The sequence below is a fragment of the Clavelina lepadiformis genome, chromosome 7 (genome assembly GCF_947623445.1).
Source record: "Clavelina lepadiformis chromosome 7, kaClaLepa1.1, whole genome shotgun sequence".
In the NCBI taxonomy this organism is placed as follows: domain Eukaryota; kingdom Metazoa; phylum Chordata; class Ascidiacea; order Aplousobranchia; family Clavelinidae; genus Clavelina; species Clavelina lepadiformis.
In genome coordinates this window covers 19,999,810-20,020,983 of record NC_135246.1, presented here as the reverse complement: position 1 = coordinate 20,020,983, position 21,174 = coordinate 19,999,810, and the positions used below count along the sequence as shown (strand labels likewise).

General features: G+C 40.7%; 4 protein-coding genes across 4 annotated transcripts; 3 read left to right on the top strand and 1 right to left on the bottom strand.

Moving 5' to 3' along the window:
• Positions 1 to 276: 276 nt before the first annotated feature.
• Positions 277 to 8,032, bottom strand: LOC143465839 (protein transport protein Sec24C-like). Its single transcript, XM_076964338.1, has 23 exons — positions 7,729 to 8,032; positions 7,259 to 7,422; positions 6,545 to 6,711; positions 6,240 to 6,394; positions 6,065 to 6,128; positions 5,689 to 5,786; positions 5,506 to 5,611; positions 5,357 to 5,433; positions 4,988 to 5,176; positions 4,725 to 4,841; positions 4,311 to 4,514; positions 4,083 to 4,180; positions 3,791 to 3,899; positions 3,594 to 3,710; positions 3,256 to 3,410; positions 2,959 to 3,071; positions 2,569 to 2,714; positions 2,351 to 2,496; positions 2,071 to 2,239; positions 1,782 to 1,904; positions 1,439 to 1,630; positions 1,237 to 1,326; positions 277 to 1,142 (listed from the first exon to the last, which is right to left on the bottom strand). Exons 1-23 carry the CDS (start codon positions 7,891 to 7,893, stop codon positions 1,002 to 1,004), a joined length of 3,105 nt encoding a protein of 1,034 aa, XP_076820453.1. The 5' UTR covers positions 7,894 to 8,032; the 3' UTR covers positions 277 to 1,001.
• A 5,900-nt stretch (positions 8,033 to 13,932) lies between these two features.
• LOC143465841 (tetratricopeptide repeat protein 14-like) lies at positions 13,933 to 17,356 on the top strand. Its single transcript, XM_076964340.1, has one exon. It carries the CDS (start codon positions 14,832 to 14,834, stop codon positions 16,692 to 16,694), a length of 1,863 nt encoding a protein of 620 aa, XP_076820455.1. The 5' UTR covers positions 13,933 to 14,831; the 3' UTR covers positions 16,695 to 17,356.
• Positions 17,357 to 17,510: 154 nt separating this feature from the next.
• Positions 17,511 to 18,988, top strand: LOC143465843 (dysbindin-like). The gene is made up of 6 exons (XM_076964342.1): positions 17,511 to 17,719; positions 17,821 to 17,881; positions 18,017 to 18,149; positions 18,262 to 18,394; positions 18,550 to 18,572; positions 18,651 to 18,988. Exons 1-6 carry the CDS (start codon positions 17,637 to 17,639, stop codon positions 18,779 to 18,781), a joined length of 564 nt encoding a protein of 187 aa, XP_076820457.1. The 5' UTR covers positions 17,511 to 17,636; the 3' UTR covers positions 18,782 to 18,988.
• Positions 18,989 to 18,992: 4 nt separating this feature from the next.
• On the top strand, positions 18,993 to 21,045 carry LOC143465842 (cyclin-dependent kinase 10-like). Its single transcript, XM_076964341.1, has 10 exons — positions 18,993 to 19,135; positions 19,239 to 19,311; positions 19,436 to 19,610; positions 19,780 to 19,929; positions 20,021 to 20,196; positions 20,269 to 20,399; positions 20,472 to 20,664; positions 20,735 to 20,801; positions 20,857 to 20,902; positions 20,961 to 21,045. Exons 1-10 carry the CDS (start codon positions 19,040 to 19,042, stop codon positions 20,985 to 20,987), a joined length of 1,134 nt encoding a protein of 377 aa, XP_076820456.1. The 5' UTR covers positions 18,993 to 19,039; the 3' UTR covers positions 20,988 to 21,045.
• The last annotated feature ends 129 nt before the right edge of the window (positions 21,046 to 21,174 follow it).

Sequence of the window (21,174 nt, the reverse complement as noted above, 5' to 3'; positions counted from 1 at the left end):
AAACTGTTTTCTTACGAATTTTGTCGGTGCGTGGGAATAAAGGCCTCTTAGTTAGCCCGTGGTCATGCACATGATCCGGTATCATGAAGAAAGAATAGCCCCGCTCCCAAGCAGGCACAACCATATATAAACTCACCCACGCACGGTCCAAAATGCTATTCTTAGATGCCGGATATATAAACTGGTTGAGCCCTGGACCATAAACTGCAGGTCATGTGTCACTAAGAGCAAATGACTGACCGCTTTGACAACCGGCACAAACGCAATACAAGTTGGTCATGTTTTGAAATTGTATTTGTGATAGAAGTTTCGCCTGGAGCCAAAAACACAGAACAGAATATTTCTACATTTTCCAACCCAACACTGCACAAGCCCACACAAATGTATATGAGAGTTAGCAGATGGAACGAACCTACACCTGACACCACGCTAAGGCACCATGTTACGTAAGTTATCTGCGGAAACAGAGAACGTTTGACACTAAAATTCGCTTCAGCAAACAGCGCCGAGTTGGGTCCGGTGAGAGCACAGCTGCAGGTTTGCTGGACAATCAACAGAGTTAGCAGCAGATATATACACAAGAATTTTAAGTTTCTTTGTCGAAGTAAGATCCTAGATTTATTGCACACAAGGTAGGTTTAGCGAAATCGGGGCCGTCATAGACCAGAAATCAGTCTTTACACAGAAAATAGAAAACTATTTTGCATTAAATTTATAATTTGTCGCGACGAAGACAATAGGGGATTGTTAGCGAAAAGGCAAACAAAAAACATCCTAAGCACGACCTGGCAATAGCCAGCGATATAATAAATTTAAATTATAAAAACGCGGTGGGTCACATTTCATTTTCTTAATACGATCCATCAACCGGTGGGACGCCTTAACACACAACAAGCTTCATGTTATTTCTTATGCGGGGTAAGATCGCCTTAACTACGCCACCGCCGCTCTGAACGGCGACGGTGTTTCTTTCTTTCGTTCCGCTAGCTGGCGTGCGCGAGCTAACTGAGCAAGGTCCTTATTTCCTTGTGCATGTGGCAGAGGAAATCGACGTAAGAGGCGGCACCGCCAGCGCCTCGGTCTTCAACGAGGAAATGTCGGAACCAGGGTTCGAGTTTGTCCCTCTGTCGTACGATGGTCAGCTTAGCAGAGAAATAAAATGGTTAATTCGCTTCGTTTAACTCGAGCATTGCGACGTTTCACAGGACGTCAAGCTGCATGTGCCATTGTGCCTACCTTCATCTGACGTGTCCTGCCTGCTTGGAGCTTCGAAACAACTTCGCGCAGGTTTCTCGAATCATCGTTGTCGAATACGAGCAGACTTCCCTGGATTACAATAAGCTCGTGTAAATGCGCGGCTACAACGAACCACAACAAATAGCCCTTAACCGTGCAACAGCGCAGTGCTAGTGCGCGGAGGAAGCGATCATCCACGTACGAGGTCGATGTCGATCTGTGCCGCACTCTGCGCCCCGAACACATTCTGTATCCAGGTCGGGTCCACTGCCTGTCCTATCCACAGGAACATGCTCACTCCGTTCTCGAGGATGAACACCTGGTTGTCTTGGAGCTTGTCCTCTGAGCATCGAACCGCGAGTGGGATCCCGTCATCGTTCGTCGTGGACTGCAGCTGAAGATCATCAAATTTTAAAACCAAATTTGGAAAATAATGAAAATAAAAGGGGAACATTGACATGGTCGCCATCGCAGCCTGATATTTGCCGATTGATTTTTATTTTAATGAATCACCATTGAATTAAAGCCCTGGCTTATCAACCTACCAATGGCAGGAGCTTGGGGTAGAAGAACAACTGGGTCTCATCCACGTCCATGGAGAGAATGAGCTGCCTGAGGTAGGCGCGGTCATCAGTGGATATGTCGTGTGACGAGTGGATGGCATCGTTCTGTGTAAAGCACACTCACTATCAGCTTATACGTCATCACGCTTTAAACCTAAACAATGCGAGTAAAGCAGAAGCCCACCCTCCTCTGACTAACACGTCATGAACACGTCAATCAAGCGAAACACAGAGTACGTTGCCATAGTGATGTGGGTTATAACATAGATACCTTGAGCAAGCAGTTGAGATAGACTGGGAGGAGCTTCATGCACTCCGGGAGGATGAGTTGTCCCGGGGATGATGGGGAGGCGACGTGTTTGCGGTACATGGCCAGGATCACCGACGCTTGAGAGAGCAAATCTTCCCGGATCTTAGCGGTCGCTATCTGGCAGCCCAGACTACAATGAACAAGACGGTGACTCATCGCTGGTTAAAGCTCGAAACACTGTCAGTAGAGTGACGGCCGCTACTTTGCACAACGTTCCAGGCAGGTCCAAGCTGGTACTTACTTGACTGACTTCTTAGCCAGGTAGTTCATGAACACGTCGGTCTCACAGCTCCTGTACAGGTCTGCGTACTGTGTGCACACGCTCAAGTTGATGTTGTGCAATCGTAGTCTTCTCTGTCCACTCACGGACGTGTAGAGCAGGGCCACCTGTGTGCACGCATCTTCGGTTAAAGAGAATTATTACATGCATGATGTCATTGTGATGTAACAAAGGCGCACCTGCACAAAAGCGCCGTATTCTTCCTGTATCTTGTCATCGTGTTTTAGCTGGACGTGGATGGATTTGTCGCAGTCGATGGCGGCCAGTTCGACGTCGGTCGTGTTGGTCATGTGGAGAGCGCCAATGAATTCTACAGGACGGACGCCTGGAAATAAAAATAGTCACAACCCGCCATCTGTATACTCAGCATACATCGAAACCTGCGCACATCTGTGTACTCTATCCTATCTGTGTGTATATGGACATCAACATCACACAAAAGTTCACGCAGCGTAAGCGAATGTAGGCTTTAAGTCATTAAAACTACACGTTTAAAGGAAATAATCCGGAGCAGACAATGGTTTGTTGAAAACCCGATGACAAGATGAGAGACCAAGCATCTGCTTCACCTGTGCTTGTCCTGGCCCTCAAGACCGCATCGAAGACGATATCTCTTTGGATGTCGTGGGCGAGGTCCTTGATGAAACGATCGCCGTCGATGTCAGCTCGGAAAAAATTGTACCTTAAAAACGAAATCAAATATCATCAATATATCGTGTCTACTGCCCTGTCTTTCTCCAGTTCAAGTGTCACGTCACAAAGACTCTTTATTACAGAACTTGAAGCATTGCTACAAACACTGGTCATAAGAGTCAATACAACACGAATACGAGGCGAACCACAACTCAAGTTGTTCGTTAACTCACTTGTATATCTGCCCTCCTGTAAGCTGCGATATCTGACCAATAGAAGCGATGTCAATATACTGGTTCGGGAATAAAAAGAGATCGACAGACAGCGCTTGTGTCACGCAATCCTTCGCCAACTTCTCGTAGAAGTTACTTGAAGGGGCAAACAGAGTCTGTGGAAAGAAATTAAACAAGAAATATGAGGGAACCGGCCGCTAAACGCAAATTAGGTTTCAAAACCATTTCAGCAAATAAAATATCTGCGCCATGAGATGCAACACATTAAAACACAATCTGAGTGGCATGCTAGGTTGTGGTTGCACCGATAGGTCACACAATTAGATGAACTAAATCACCTTCTCTTTGTCTGTCCCGATCAACTTTCTGTCGTCTCTGTTCTTCAACTTCCCTGGGGCTTCCCCTATCGGGAGACTGGTGTGGAACATGAAGAGTTTCCCAGCGCACTCTGCCGACTGTAAGGCGACACACACGATTAAACACAGCACAAATGTGACCAACACTACACACAGGGGATATGGCTGAGCTTCATCACCTTGACAGCTTGCACAGCGGCTTGTACGAGTGGGGCGAAGACGAGTTCAGTTTCTCGCGTGTCCTTGAACATCTCCGGGATCTGGGTGAGTAAGCTCTCGATGACGTGCCTGAGGAACATCGTAACCTGACTATCTACTTCAACTAAGGCTGCTTCGTGGCCCACAGGCTATCTAGGGTCCGACTTAACTCATATTTACGGGTCGTGGAATCACAGCACGACTTATGTGATGAATACTTCAGCATCACCGCAGGTCAACATATTGTGATTTGCGGTGATGCTGGGTACTAACCTGGACTGCTGCAAGTCGACGAGAAAGCCATCCTGGAGAGGAACGAAGACGTCGTTCACGTCCGACACGACCATCATCTGAGGCTGGGCAAGAGAACTCTGTCAGAAAATACACACAATAATAACAAATTGTCATTATTCAATATTCATATTGTGTTGACACAATAAAGGTTATTGTCACATAAGTGATTCCACCGAGTGACAATCGATACAAAGAAGAGGAACTGACATTGAGATTGTAGAAGTGCAAGATGCTGTTGTATGTTATGAAGCCGACTTTTACGGATGAGTGCTCTTGATTGCCCTCGCGTGGTAGATGGTCAAGCAAACTGCTTAACTGACGACATAACAACTCGACGAAACCAGATTTTATGGCGTTGTATGAGACGTCGATGGCAAATATGAAAGCTGGCGGGTTGGGAAATTTGTCGTTCTGTGAAAGCAGCCATCAAAATAGGATTACTCATGAAAATTAAAGCTTTACAAATTATGAGCAAACAACTAAATTTTTTACATAAACCAATACGATAAACAACCTCTTTTCTAACAAATCTAAAAATACCACCAATTGATGCTATGTTGCAATAAATCACTCAGATGTTTGAAATTTGCTGTTGATGTAGAAATATACGCTTTTACGAACCCGGCAATAATCTTTTGTGGCGACAAACTCATAAGATCCTCGACACAATTCCGGACGATTAAATTTATCTACACGCTGGTTCATGTGGTCAAGATGATCGAAGTAGTTGTGCGGAGTCTTCAAATTAAAACGGATTCACATTATTTCCAAAGAACATTGTTAATATAAGGCAAATCACATGTCCACAAAAATATGTTTGGTTCTGACATCACAATCTGATCTTGACAATCGCCTGTCAGAGACATCTTATAACAACCACATACCTCTGTTATAGCATTGCAAAGCACGCATTGAAATCTTCGTCCCCCGTCAGTGAACGAAAACTGCGGACACATGTAAGCCTTGCAACGCTTGCACCTGATTGGTCCTTCAGGACCTGGGTCAACAATAAGTGGAGGGGCTTCCCCTTGGGGCAAGCGAGCCATTGGCTTGATACTTAAACTCATGGGAACCTGGCAGAGAACAAATTTGTTAAAAAAATGCTTCTAATTCACTTTGAGATGAAGTTGCTCCTGCATACCAATGGCAATGGCAAGAGCACATAGACGCATCAAGTATATGAAAGATCAATCTTTAATTATGAACTACGCAAAAGATTGTTGACTGCAGGTGACATAGAAACATTACCATACCATGCAGGTCTTTGCCATGTCCGATGTCGCAGGAAGGTTGTAAGTAGTGCAACGAATGAAACGTGGACTCGCACTGCCTGAAAACAAACAAGTTGCACAATAAACATTCAGCAAATAACACAAGCTTCATTCCACAACGGAGCTACAACCTTGATCCTCGACGACAAATTTGGTTGTGACGAGCGGAGGAACCAGACCCCGACCTTGCGTCTTGAAAATCTCTGTTCCCCGATTCATCCGATCGTCTTCTATCACCTATGACATCACAATGAGTATGTCGGCTGCCACGTATAGACGAGACACAGTTAAACAACCGACTCAAAGTCACCGACCTGGATTGGACTCGGCATTGCATCAGGGTCGAGTCGTTTTGTAGGAGCAGCCGCGTTAGGATTGGGATACGGCGATGGCTGCATGCCCGGGCCAGCACCTGATAGATCAGAGGGATCGAGAGTGATTAAGTGCAAAGAGCGAATTAGACGGGTAGGCACAGAACTTTTATGATTTAAATTCATCCAACACAAAATGTTTCAGGTTGAGCAAACACAGAACCTAGTAATTTTATAATAAAACTGAAAGCTTCTGGAAACTTTTTGGCAGGCGATTTGGACAGGACTAAATCTATATATACTCTGTCAAATGTCCACAAACCCCAAACTTAATAAAATGCAATTATAAATAATTGAAAAACATACGAAGAGGAGTTACCTGGTTTAGGGGGATACCCTGGTGTAATCCCAGACATAGAAGAGGCCGGCAAGCCAGACGGAGGCTGCAATAAAAACAACACAAATGGTCAATAAATGCTTTGAGTTATATCACTGTTATACCCGACTGCATATAGCACATCACCAAGTCATCACATATAACCACATCAACCTACCGGGGCTGCATAGCTGGCCGATGCGTTGTTGTTAATTTGCATATTTTGCATTCCTTGCACAGGAGGCTGCATAGAGGGCTGCTGGGGGCCGGGGGGTTGGTTGTACCCTGCGGTACCTGGGGGTCCTCCGGGGACAGGATGGCCTGCTTGACCACCTAAACGACCAGTCAGAGCTTAACATGAGGCAAAAACAACTTTTTCCAGGCTTGTGGCACAAATTCCTTGACACTACGGAGATTCTGTGTCTCGTGCCAAACCATGACACTTTCTTTAGAATGCTGATAAATGAAGATGATTCTACGTACTTGTTGGTGGTGGGGGTGCTGAATAGTTGGGTCTGTACCCTCCACCCCCTGCTGATACAGGGGGTGGGGCACCATAACCTTGTTGGGGTGGTTGAGTGGGGGCAGCAGGAGCAGCCGAATAATGTGAGGGGGGAGGATGGCCACCCAACGGAGCGGTCGACACATGCCTGGGAAGAAATTATCAAGTCACAGAGCAGATTGCATGCCATGTGACATTTATGAACCACACAGAAATAATACTTTGGGCATTACTGTGGTAACATCATGTGCATGTTGTGTATAAACTACAGCAACCATAATACATGATATTAAAGCAGAAATGATGGCTTTCTATAATGGCAAATACTAATTACAACATTCTACGCACTTAGACATCAACAGTTGAATCTACAGCAGACGTTAACAGCACATGCAATGAAATATCTAAGCGGTCAGCTGAAAATGCCTAAAAGTTTACAAAACCTAATTTTTACAGAATAGAAATTTTGTTTATCGCATGAAACACCATGAAAGTCATTTTACAACCAAAAAGATCTGCATATCATGCACATATTTTGATTTAATTGCGCAACACACAAAATAATCATTTGTGTGGGTGACATATAATTGCTTTATACCATGGCAATACTGCCACCATACAAAGCAGATAAGAAAGTTCTACCAACACATGACAAGACAGATTTAAAGCAAGTGAATAAAAACTTATTCACTTACTGGCCATAACCGGTATGTGAGGGTGGGAACTGCCCCATGGGTGGCTGGTATTGGGGCTGGTAGTGATACCCGTTCATGGCTGATGGCGGGGGCTGCTGGGTAGGCATGGTCCCGCTGGTAGCCGGCGGCATTTGCTTCGTTGTTTGAAGAACACCTGGTTGAGCCTGAAAGAGTTTTAATTGAATATATTATATAAAGATCCATAGAAATGCAGCTCTCCAACGCAACCATTCCAATCTGAGCTGCTAAAGGCTCAAATACAAGTATTGCTACTCGACAATGGTTCATAGTATTACTGTAACAAATTGACATGTAAAGATATCAGACAGCTATATTAAGCAATTATAGGTGCCTACCATTATGGCCATTAAAATAAATGCAACCAACAACATCTCGCCAAGGGGGTTCAATCCATAAATCTTAAGCTAGATCATGTCAGCTAATTAGTTAAAGACACGATTCAAACTTACGTAAGTCACATTTCCACTCCCGTTATACATGGACGCTGATGCTGATGGGACACCTGGTGGCTGGTTATAGCCCGTCGACTGAGGCATGTTTGGGTAACCCCCGTATCCAGATCCCTGCCCCGCTGGTGGGCCTTGATTGGGGGGATACCCGGTTGGTTGCATCATTCTCAAATAGAAATCTCAATGAAAATGGAACGCTTTCGATAAGTTACCACAAGTGAATAAATGAAACTTGCTGCAGTATGCTGTACAATTAATGACACTTCTTAATCATAATCAAGACGTCCTGTAAAATACAAACATGAAAAACATTCCTGCTCTGTAGTTTGCAAGATAATAGTTGGCTGATAGCCTTCGCAGAAAAGCCACAAACCAATCTGCTGATTTTTGAAAAATCTGTCTGTGCTGAGGCAAAAAATTGGGCATGACAACGTGAGCTGCCTTTTGAAATATTTACTTGTTTGTTAAAAAACGAACCCAAAAATTGATTGCCTGGGCTTTTGTGTCAAAAAAGCCTCAAAGTTCAAATCTGTGCAATAAAATTTCCAGCTTGAATCCAAAGATGTTGATACCTTATTCATCTTCATTCGATGCATTTACTGTAGAAATTTGTGTGTTCTTACAAGTACTATATGGTGGCAAAATAGTCTGAAAAACAATCTGGTTTCTCCTTGTGCATAACAAAAACAAACAAATCAACCACTTCAAAAAACTTACTTTCCATAAACCAATAACACATATACTTTACAATATGTTGTTTGAAATCTTTGTAGTGATTGTTAAATAATAAACATTGAACCAACTTAACAAAGTCACTTTCAGCATCATAGTTGTCACAATTAATGGAGAACCGAAATTAACACAACTTTTAAATGACAGCTACAATTTCCCCCGACTAGAAAATATTGTATATAGTTTGCTGAGAACTTCTATGTACAGAGACAAAAAGTTTGATGTATCGCAGCAACTGGCCAGACTGCAGAGTCTGGCATACCCATACTCAATACTGCTTTTCAAGAGCTTCAGTACTGCACTTAAGGTGCGTTATTTTGCATTTAATGACTTAGACAAAACTTCTATGCACTGAATTTTCAACTGATTAAAGATTGAATAAACCAAACTGTGTACATTGCTGTGTAATTGCGTACTTCCATTGCGACAGAGCATTTTTGCGTACAGTACTTGTCATTTTTAATTGCTTGGTGCACCCAAGATCTTATTGAAAATGATTATACTCCTGCAGTTGGGGGAACTGAAGGCTCATTTGTTAGTTTTTTTACAACTAAGTATGACTGGAAAGTTTAGGAAGCCATTTATGTGCGTATGCCTGCTCTTTTCACTAATATGGCGATTTACTTAGTTGCGGATTGATATTTTTGCACAATGCATTGTTTTTCAACTTCTGAATGGATTAAAACCAACTTTAAACTTCATATTTTAAAAGGTTGCATTAATCAATGACATCTGAATATTCCACACGTTTTGACAATCTGAAAATTAGGTCAACATTAATCTACGTAACTGATGTCTTGAGATAAATCGAAAATACAAACATACTTTTCAATTAACTAGTTAAAATTTTTGGGGATAATTGGGTCACCAAAGGTATTAATTTTGGTTTAAGGAGACTAATTTACATTAGAGTATAGAAAAATGGCATATACTTCAATTTGCAGAATACCCTGTTAAATAGTACGGTAACTCCTGCACTTTCATAGATTAGTGATGACCTACTGCCATAGTGTAAAGTCTGGTATCTGCACGAACGACATTTAGGACACAGTGAAAGTGTAAAGTTGAAAACAATGATTTCCAAATAGGCCTATTTTCTTCATTTCAGCCTTTCAGTGCAGGGGTGAGATCCCAATATTTATCAAAGTAAACGTTATACTTTTTCCTCTTTACGCCGATTTGTAATAAGTTAGTAAAGGAAAGCTAGTCGTTTGAACGCCAAATTGCAACAAATAAAGAATTAAGGCTTCAGTGTTTGCACGCAAATTTTATCGTTGAAAACTGCCGTACTTTCCAATTTTTCCAGTCGGGTTGTTGACCGCAAATTAAACTAGTACAGTACCGTAAGAATACCGTCAGCAGTAGACCTAGTACCAGCAAATTGTAGTTGATATCTAATTGTGTAATTCGTGTACAAGAATCAATCATGCCAAATAGTATTACGTAATGACCAAACAACCGAATCCAAGTAATCTATTTGATAACCAAACTGATACCGTTAGCCTTAACCACTGAGGCGATGATTACCAACTTTTATCTACCACCTAGCTCTTCTTATCCAGAATCTAGCAATGTCATTTCGTGAAACTCTGTGTAAGACTATATTTCACAAAGCGAAAACGTAATTTAGGTGTATAAAGTAACAAATGTTGACCCCGTTCCGCATAACCTTCCAACGCGTGAAAATTGATTCGAGCAACTTGGAGTACGAAAATATGACGATCAGCTGGCCATTGTTACGCCACGTCATTTTCTAGTCTCGAAACAGCGCCATAACCTTAGTTTGATGACAGAACGAAGATGCCAAGTTTTTAGAAAAACTTGTGCAACAAAATAAGATTCACTAAAAATCATAAAAAAGTAATCCAAATTTAAAAATTGTGACAACCTTTTTTGTAACAATTGTAATGACTGTAGAAATAAGAAGGTTTCATCGACGTTCATCACTATCGGTAAGAGTTCCCAATCGTCTCGTTTGTAGCCTCCGCTCTAGTCAATGGGACATGTTCTGACGTTTCGTGCTTGGAAACATCGGTACTCAAGTAGGCTACTTTGGCTTATCATAAAGTTGTAGATAGATGATAACAATATAACCACGGAGGAAATATAAGGTTCTTGCCCTATTCATTTCTTTATAATCATAAGTTTATTACTTTCACTGCCAATCGACACCAGCCATTGTATTGTTTTGTTTATTTTTCACTATTAACTGTGCAGAACGAAAGTTACGATGCTAACCGTTGTAGTTATAACACAATAAAACACTTGTTCACGAACAATTAACGAGTAGGAAAAAGTGGTAAAGCCCAAGAGCTTAAAACATGCAAGATAGCAATAATGAAATTGTGCTATAAGATGGTAGTCTAACATTGCAACAAAACCCACAAAGCGTTTAGGTTATGACTAATCATAAAATCCATGAAGCTGAATAAATTAATTAATAAATAATGTTTCTTTGGTCCTTGAAATGGACTCCAATACAAGTTGAAAAACGAGATTCTTTGAGTTCAACTACACTGCAATCAAACCATTTGAAACTTTCGCCATGCTGTCCGCTAGCAGGCGGCAAAGCGCCACGTACATTTGCCAAATTAGGTTATTGTGCTGTTCATTCTTCTTGGAAAACAAACGAGTTTTATACAGGAAGCACATTGATGTTTCTCGGAGAACTCTCTCCACGCCAAGTCGTGCCTGTGCTACGGTTCATGTTGTTCCTGAAATTATGAATTCAAGTTAATTTCAGTTATATCATAAAGATTATGATGTCATACCAACAGACACAAAGCACGGTAAGGATTGCTGTGAGAAGTAATTTAAGTTTCTTTGAGACTTATAATTCAGTTGAAATATTTATATCAGCACGAATTTTGCAATTTTTGCAAAAACCACTTATGGACAAGTTGCAAAAATCGCCCGACATCAGGAAAACTTTAATATATCATTTATATCGACGCGGCTGAACGTAATTTGACTAAACACTCAAAGTCAAATCTGCAGCTTCATCTAAAGTTTGCGGTTTAGCTAAAATGCTGCAAGTTTCATTAAATCATTAACCAAGTTTGTTCACAAGTCGAAAACAATTGCGCTTAATCATCTTTCACAAACAGAGCCTCATAAACAAATTCCATCAAAACACTGAGGTTTGGAATCATTTCCATAATTGACTAAGTGCGGTCTTGGCCTTATTGCAATGTTTTTTATTTCGAGCCTGTCATTATCTTATTTTAATTTTTTTGAACCAACGTGGGCGCCCGTTCAATGGTCGCCGAGTTATAAAATATAACGGGACTTTATTTAATGCCCCTGTAACAAACAAACACCTTACAATAGTTTGTTGTTGTTTTAAACTTTTAGTTGATTTTTATGTAACTTGAATTTCCTTTAAGACATTGCCTCGTCATGTGTAATAAATTCATCATAAGTCGTAACTCGTTCAACCTGTGATGTGATTTGTTGGTTTTAATTTTTCTTTATGTCGACTTGAATTTGATTCGTTCACAGCTTCACAGCTTGTGTATTTTATAATTTACATTGGTTCCTTGCACCTTTGTTGTCATCAGTGCCGGATTTACCAATAGACTTTGCAGGCTGAAGCCTAGGGCCTCAAACTCCAGGGGCCTCGAAATTCAATTTGGAAGTTTGGGATTGATTCCGCTTTAATTGCTTTAGAGAACCTTACGTCTTATTTTTAGGGCAGGGGTTCGTCTTTTGGGCATTTTGACACCTTTGGTATACCATTTTGTACCAAAGACATCCCAAAATTAAAAACATGCAGATAGTGTCTTTTTTTTTTTTTTTTTTTTTTTAGGAACTTTGGTTGCTTTGCACGCACAGTCGAATGTGACTTCAAAAATAAAATAAGGGGCCTCACAAATGGAATAGCCTAGGGCCTCTCATGGTCTAAATCCGGCCCTGGTTGTAATGGTTTGCTATGCGCAAGCGGACAGTTTGCTTTTGAGTTATTTCTATTAGATTTGTCACATATTTTAGTCTTTGATCACATCAAGTCACGCGCATAAGCGTTGTTGCTCATTGCTGACTAGAATTTCGTCACGTTCCTTCTCCGAACATTTAATCGAACATTTGCTTCGGAGATGGTGATGAGAAGTGGTCGCCGACTCTTATTCAGTTGCTATGACTTAGTTATAAGTTATGACGCTAAATGTGCATTAACTATGCAATTAAACACACATTAAACACACATATGCACATTAAACTCGTTCTGTATTGTTCATAGTTTTAACGTAGCTTACGCTTATTTTTGTGCATCGCTTCATATAGGCTACCGCCAAGTACTCACGCAGCGTGGGTTTTGGTCGCTCTGTGCAGAACCAAATATGCTGCCCCATTTCTGATTAACCACTGCTGGTTGACAACGTAATTCGAGATGTTGCGCGAAAGTGTTTTTCGGTTTTTATTAAAATGATTGTAACGCTGCAAAATTTTTGTGTCTCTGTGGCAAAGCAGCATATGTGGTTCTCACAACGACCTTTCCGGCATCTTGCCGTTACCTCTACTGACCTTCTACATCTGAAAGATTTCTCAAGCTTGGAATAAGCAAGAGGCGAAGTTACGAGAAGCACAGAGCGTTGATAACTCCTCAAAATGCGCGGTATTTAAAGGTGAATGCTCCTGAGGTGAATTTGTCCTTCGTTGCTCGCTTATAATAACGTTTCGAATGAAATTTTTTAATACAATTGTTTTACAAATATAATTTCATGTTATTTTGAAACTAGCTGGTTTATTTAAGTATCTCTATAGGTGTAGTGCGGCCTTAGATCTAAAGTAGTCTAGGCATAGTCAGGAAATATATTTCCAGATTTTGTTTTCAGTAAAAACGCAAAAACAACAGCCAAAAAAATGCACCATATAGCAGATCATTATTTGATGATTAACAGCATTTATCAATAGATAGCAGCAAAACAATGTTTCTTTGTATTAGGAGAATAAGCTATACTTTTACTTTAGCTGTGAAGAATAAAAATAAAATGGCAACCCATACAATTCAGACTGAGTACTTTATAGCCCTACGTCAGCAACTCAGGGATATCATTATTTCAACAGATGCCATTGTTAGCCGATTCGCTGAAAGCGAAGTCCGTAAAAAATTTCGTTGATGTATAATAACTTAATAAGTGATGGACTTCGTAGTGAACGTCTCAGTACGAAAAAATCCGTAGCTATATGACGAGGTAAGTTGTGGGATTGTTATATTCAGCAAAGTAAATCTGACTTCTGGCTCTAAGAGGCTGCTACTACAGTAGTACGCTATCCTCGCTCATTTAATAGTAGCCTTCTGAGCTCAGCACTTTAATAACCTAACAGTCGAATCGTAGAATAAGTAGAATGAATGGCTAAAGCACATGCAGTGATTAAATACCTCGATTTTACACCAAATGCGGGGAGTAGCTTAAGGGCGCCAACCAGCGACAAATTAAACTAAATCAAGCGTATTTGTCACTGTATGGAAGTCCGCAAACAATTGCGTTGATATAATAAGCGTTGGAATTCATAGCTAACGTGAATGCCAAAGGTCGACAGCTAAAATAAATTCATTTCATATCTAGCCGACCAAATTGTTAAGTCCATAAAAGTCCGTCTATTACCGAATCCGTAAAAGTCCGCAGAAAACCGTACGATTTCAGTCTTCTACTCCATCCGTTAAATGTGCCGTAAAGCCAAAACTTGCTCCATGTTAACGCAATAATTAAATATACGTAGCCTAAAGGCCCATAATATATCTAGAATATAGCCTAGAGCAAATTAAATTCGAATTTTGCGCCTGGAAATTGGCGCAGAGAACAACCTTCCAGGCAATAGAAGCCAATTGATTTCTCCGGTGCATCGTACAAACTTTCCAGCAGGGCTTTGCACGCACGACGTCTCGTCAAAAACTGCCCTACTAAATAGCCAGGGTTTTAGATTAATTGTTTTTACTTCCGCGGATAAATTCATTAGCAAATACGGTAGTTTATTTTTATGTTATAAGATATTTTACATTATATACGGCATTAACTAGACTGTAGAGTATGGCAAGGGTATACCCGAGATTTTTTCCCGAAGCGGCATTACACACCAGGATTAACCGGTGTCTCTAAAAACAAAAACGGGAAACATTAAATTTTCCCCCGATTTTTAACGTAAAGGGTCTCACCATTTATTTCACAAACGCCGGGCAGCTTTGGGCCTCGAGTTGTAGTGCATACGGTACCAGCTGCTTTCTTGCACACCCGAGAACTCGGCAAAAACTGCAATACTCTTCAGTCCGGCACAAACTTACATTACAGAACAGGGTTAAGCAAGTTAGGGTTAAAGTTATAACAATAAAGTGACTGTTTAATGGGTGGTAATCAAGTGGCAACAACTTTCTGATGTCTTCGGATAAAATTAAGAGATTTATTCGCAAAGTGTCACAAGAAGTCAGACCTGGTTATCGAAATCGATCGAAAGATTTGCATCCGTGGCAAGATGATGAAGAGAAACGAGATCTGTTCGGAATCCTGGCACCTTTGGAGACCTACATGGAGGTATCGTCGGGATGTTTGGAGGACCACGTGTGGGATACGTTTGAAATTGGAGATATTGTGATTGGACGTGTTGCTTCTAAGACAGAACGCGGACTTTCTATCAATCTTTTATGTTTTGACATGGGAAAGTCCCAAGATATTGAAGATTTCAAAATAAATGCTTACATACCACGAGACGAAATTCCCACTCTGACCAATCATGAAAATCCAATGCATCGATTCTCACTCAGTGACTTGGTGAGATGTAAAGTTTTGAGCATAAACTCAAAAGAGGAGAGATTACTCGGAAGCTTTTGTTGCGAGCGAAATGACTACCAAAAACTACCACTCGGTGTTGTCGATGATGAGAACTTGCCAGTAGCTTATAAACGTTCCTTGACTAGCACAGAATCCTTTGATAAACTTTTGCACCTTTCAACAGGATTTTACAACCCAAATGTCGTCGAATACCTTCGAGATCGTCTGGTTTTCAACCCATCTGGCTCGTTTATTGATGAACTGAAGAATCTCAACTTTTCCTCTGATGAACTTGCTCCTGCTCTAAGGAAGAGGCAATCTTCGAAAGTTGCCTCTCAAAGTGTCAGTCGTGGAATCAACTTCTACAGAAAAGGGCAAATGTTTGAAGCTTTGCAGGAATTGAACTTTGCGCTTGATTTGGACAACACAAACATTGATGCTTTGGTTGCGAGGGGGGCTTTGTACGCCAACAAGCGAACCTTCATTAAAGCAATTGCAGATTTTGAAATGGCCTTGAAACTTGACACTCGTAACAAAAATGCCAGGAAATATTTAATTGAAGTTTTGATTGAGAGAGCAAAAAGCATTGAAACTGACATCACGGATATTGCCCAGGTTCGAGAGGCTGCAAATTTGTACAGGCAAGCTCTCTCACTAGACCCAGAATGCAGTGGAGCTAGAAAGGCACTGGGATCGCTTGAGAAGTCGAGCAAGGAGCATGAAAGAAGGTTGGCGAAGAAATCGTCTTCCACTGAATCTGCAAGTTCTGACGATGAAAGTAATTCTCGAGGAAGCACGAAGAAGAAGAAAGCAACTATCGTCAAAGTCCGACAACTTCTTGAAAATGATATCGGCCCAACTAAGCCAAACACAACCCAAAAGAGGAAGCATTCATCATCAGACAAACATTCAGAATCATCAAAATTTCGAAGGAAATCATCTTCGAGTCATAAAATCTCATCTAGTTCAAGTTCTTCCTCCAGCTCTTCTACAAGCTCAAGTCCATCTTCATCAAGCAGCAGCTCATCATCATCATCATCATCATCTGATTCCTCACCAGAGTCGTCTCCTCATGTTAAGAAACAAAGACGATCTTCTTCAAGTAAGAAGAAAGAAGCTGATTGTGAAACCTTAAAACACAGAAGAAAATCTTCTGAAACCTCTCAGCATAAACGAAACCATTTGAAGACTTCTGACAAATTACGCAATAAACCTAATTTGAGCTCTCGCAGATCTTTCAATAATTCGCGTCGGATGTCTTCAGAATATCGGGATCGGCACACTAGCACCAGCAGAGGGCGCTCACCACCACATAATGGTAGGAACTCGCGACGAAGCAGCGGACAATACGGTCGTGATCAAAAGAAGCAAGATAATCCTGCTCCGATCACGAAAGTATCAAAGGACACTTTTAACAGCATCTTGAGCCAGATATCTCAATTTGAAGGAAAGAGAAAAAGCATTGGCTGATATTTTGTACCACACTGTTTGATATTTCCAATTTAAACTTCTCAATGAATTTTTCGTTTATGTGAAAATTTTAACCGTTGTGTAATATTTTACCAATTGCAAATTTACAAATTTGGCCCACTATGAAATGTTTTCCTTTTTTTCTTTCAAGAAAGACTTGAGAACTTGTTTTTAGTGAAATTTGCAAACCTCATCGTGAGAGATTTTGTTTTATAATATGAGCCGGTGTTGGTTGTTATGGATGTTGGTTTCACATACTGGCTCCTATTTCTTGAGGAAATACTTGAGAATTATTAGGAATGTGAATGTGCAGAATCAAGTATTAATCCAAATGTTATCGACGACTTTTGTTATTCCCACAAATCCCAACCTTGCAAGCAGATTCAGTCTAAATCCTTTATTTTGCAAAAATTTAAAATGTCACCGGCAAACCACTCAACTTTTCATTTGCAAGATCTGTTGTAAAGACAATAAAAAAGGTTGTGAGAAGGTTAAATTTATGTGGAAAACAAATTTCCTTCTATCAACAAATTGCCGAGCTTAAGTGCGATTATGTTGCTTGACATGGAGTTTGATGAACCAAAATGTGTAAGGTTGGCAGATTCGATTCGCAGGAATATCAAATTACTTGATTTAAATTCTCACAAATTCAAATCTTTTCAATTTGGAACATCCTTGTACATTGTGCAAGTGCCGTGCTCTGTGGGTTACATATTGACTTTGTGTTGACTTGATTGTAGCAAAACAATGTGAGTTTAATAAATAAGGAGTTCATTTTGTGTGAATGTGATTCATTTTGGTGCTCGCTCGCTTTATGTTGATTAAAACTATTTGCTCACCCACAATTTGATTCTAATCACATTTTCATGCAAGTCTACAGACAGCAAGATCTATTTAGCCAGATAATTTCTTGATGTTTGCTTCATTGTCATCAAATTAAACATGAATTTCTTCCAAACAACTGTAAAGAAGCCGAAAGAGATGAGTGAAGAGGCATTTAACGCTGGCGCTGAGTTGCTTCACAAGTAAGAATCTTGTGAAACTGTTCCACGTCAAAGATATGTCAACCTTGTGTGTTGCCAACGATAAGGATGCCTCGATGTATGTTTCTGCACATTTTATGCAGGTTTCAGACAGAATGGGAACAAATTCATTCAAATTCTGTTCAAGCCGGTCATCAAGAAAAGGTAAGCTTTGAAGGTTCATTTCATCCACAACTCACTTGTCATTTTTTGATAAAATATTTCATTTTCTATAATCTGTTGCGCCTTAGTAGAAAAAAACTAGATACAACATTTAAAATATCACCATTTTTTCTGGAGGAGCTGAGCAAATTGATCCAGAGATCGCAGGCGGAGTGGAAGCAAATGGAAGAGATGTTTGCTAAATTTTGTTCCCATCTCCACATCCTTCCACAACTCCTCATGGATGTTGACAAGCTTGCGGAGGCAATAGGTGACTTTAACGGAACGTTTAGCTTTTAAGGATCCGACCAAGCGAAATGTCCAAACTTGTATCCACATGAAGGGATGCAAGTCCAGGTTATGACTGAGTTTTCTATTGACAGGAAACTTGGACTCGGCAGTCGAGGAGGTGACGTGCGCCGTCGACCTTTATGAGAAGGTTTGTCTGGAGCAGAAGCAGTGCAGAGGCAGACAGGAGGAACTGCAACATGTCAATGAACTTCGAATTGCTAAAAGGTTTGCAAATATTTGCCACTGGCACAAAGTTACGATGTTGCTGGGTTTTATAAATTCTATTAAGTCTGCGAAAGAATCATAACTTATAGTAGTTTTAAAACACATCTGCTATCTGTCCTGCACTCACTTGAATTACAAGACTTTTTTCATTTCAGGCAGGAGCTTGAGAAAATGAAAGGTGAGGCAAAAACTTAAGTGAAATAACTTGAAATGAATTGTTTAGTTGATGATAAACTGCAATATTCGTCCAATGCAGAGCTTCTTGCGGGCAAGCATGCATCCACACTGTCGAAACTTCGAGCAAAACAAGCCACGTTAACGACAGAAAGACAAGACACACTCGAGCAAGCCATTGACTCTGATTTAGACCCTGATTTGCCAATATAGAACTTGAACACGTTTTTTATGATATTTGTGTTTGTTTTATATTTGTGCAATATGCCTTTTTGTACGAATTTATAACTTTGTTATTTTGAATTGAATTTGAAACTTATTTGAATTTATAACCATGGTAGGAAATTCTCACGTTCTGCGTCAAATAATTTTATCGACTATTTTTATTATTTACTTGTTTTAATTGCTCGTTCATCATAGCAGCTTGATAGGCAGGGAAACTAGCTGTCTGGTAGGGTCTTTTTTTCTATTATGATGTCATTACGTTCAAGTGGAAGCTCTCTTGAAGAAGGACACCTAGTGTCACTTTCTACGGGGAAACTTATGAAAATCCCTGAAAACAATAAGGTTTTGTGCGATTGTCACGAGTACAACTAAGTTTTCTTTCATAATTTAAACGTCATTTAATGAGACTTGATTCAGCAGGATCGTTAATATTGTTCATGTTTAGTTTGGCCGATGCAGAAGCGTGACCTGCTTCGAGAAGTTGAATCGGATTGGGGAGGGGACATACGGCATTGTCTGTAAGTTCTTTGTTTCAGGCTTAATCAAGAGAATTATGTCTCCAGAGAACCGGGTGAAGCAAAGCAGAAATTTGTTTGGGATGTCTATGAAGCTTTGTGAAAACTTAAGACGTCTTGTTAACAGATCGCGCGAGAGATTGCGAGTCGGATGAGATTGTGGCTCTCAAGAAAGTCCGAACAGAGGATGAGAAGGAAGGAATCTCGATCAGCAGCCTCCGTGAGATCACGCTCCTCCTCAACTTGAAGCACGAGAATGTTGTTGAACTTAAGGAAGTTGTGGTTGGGCAAAGACTTGACAGGTCCTCGCTGAATTAAGCTGCTCTCTTGTTTCAAGTCAGATTTTATTAAGTTTTTAATTCGATGATAACCGCGGCTACTTCTCCTGCCATTGAAGCAGACTTTGCGATGCTTCTGTAGTTCTATTGATGCAAATATGTGTTAATGTTATTTAGTCGTCTTCCTATGCAGCATATTCCTTGTCATGGAGTACTGTGAGCAAGACCTTGCGAGCTTGCTGGACAACATGACGTCGCCGTTCTCAGAAGCGCAGGTCAAATGCATCATCCTGCAGCTCTTAAACGGACTTAAATTCCTTCATGATGCATTTATAGTGCACAGGTTGGATGAAGCCAATAATGATGATTTCTGTGCTTCAATTTCACCTGCTGCACCATAGATTGGGCTGATGGAGACTTTTTTCATATTTCAGAGATCTGAAGGTTTCCAACCTGCTGATGACAGACAAAGGAATTCTGAAGATCGCAGATTTTGGTTTGGCCCGGACTCACGGAATCCCACCTAAAGATATGACGCCTCGTGTGGTCACTTTGTGGTACCGAGCACCTGAGCTTTTGTTCGGGGCAAAAACACACAACGCTGCTATTGGTCAGTTTTCATGAAATTTAACAATTAATTACATTTTTCTTCAAAGAAAATTTGTTTTTAATTTGGAATCAGATATTTGGGCGTCCGGCTGCATCCTTGCTGAGCTCCTCGCTCACAAACCTCTCTTCCCGGGGAAGAGCGAGCTTGAGATGATCGAACTGATCATAGAGATGCTAGGATCACCGAGTGATGCGATCTGGCCGGTAGTGTTAAAGCTGCGTCATTGTTTGTTGCTAATTATGACGTAAGAGATGGATGAATAATTTGCCGTTCAGGGATTCTCGAATCTTCCAGCAGTGAAGGCGGTCTACCTACGCAAGCAACCTTACAATAACCTCAAGCATCGGTTTCCGTGGATATCGGAAGCGGGATTGACTTTGCTCAACCTGATGCTCTTGTTTCATCCTGAGAGGAGGATAACAGCACGGGATGCGATTGCAACCTCCTACTTCAAAGAGAACCCTTTGCGTGCGTAACTGGGTCAGAACTAAGTTGTCTGTGTCTATTTTATCAATATCATGTCGATGTTTACATTCAGCTTGCGACAGTGATATGATGCCAACCTTCCCGCACCATAGAAATCATAAAACACCAGCGTCGGAGAGGTGAGTTATTGGGATGCATTTAGAAGATTGAGAGTAAAACAAATTTTCCCAACAGGAATGACCCGAAAAAGAGGGAAACTGCCGAAGATTCAAGTCAAAACGTGAGTTGATGGAACTTTGATGAATTGAGCAACAGCTCATCATATTTGTTGTTCTTAGACCAAGAAAAGGAAACAAAATTCCTGAAGAACCTGACTTGGATCTTTTTTTTTATTTTTAAAATAAACAAATTATTTGGACAAAAGTTGTATTTGTTGTAATGAACAATCACAGTGATAGGGAGATGGCCAGAATTGAAAGACACTCAACAAAAGAGCAACTTTCTCCCCGAGCCCCGGTTACGTTCGAAACTTGTTTATAGACCCAATAATAT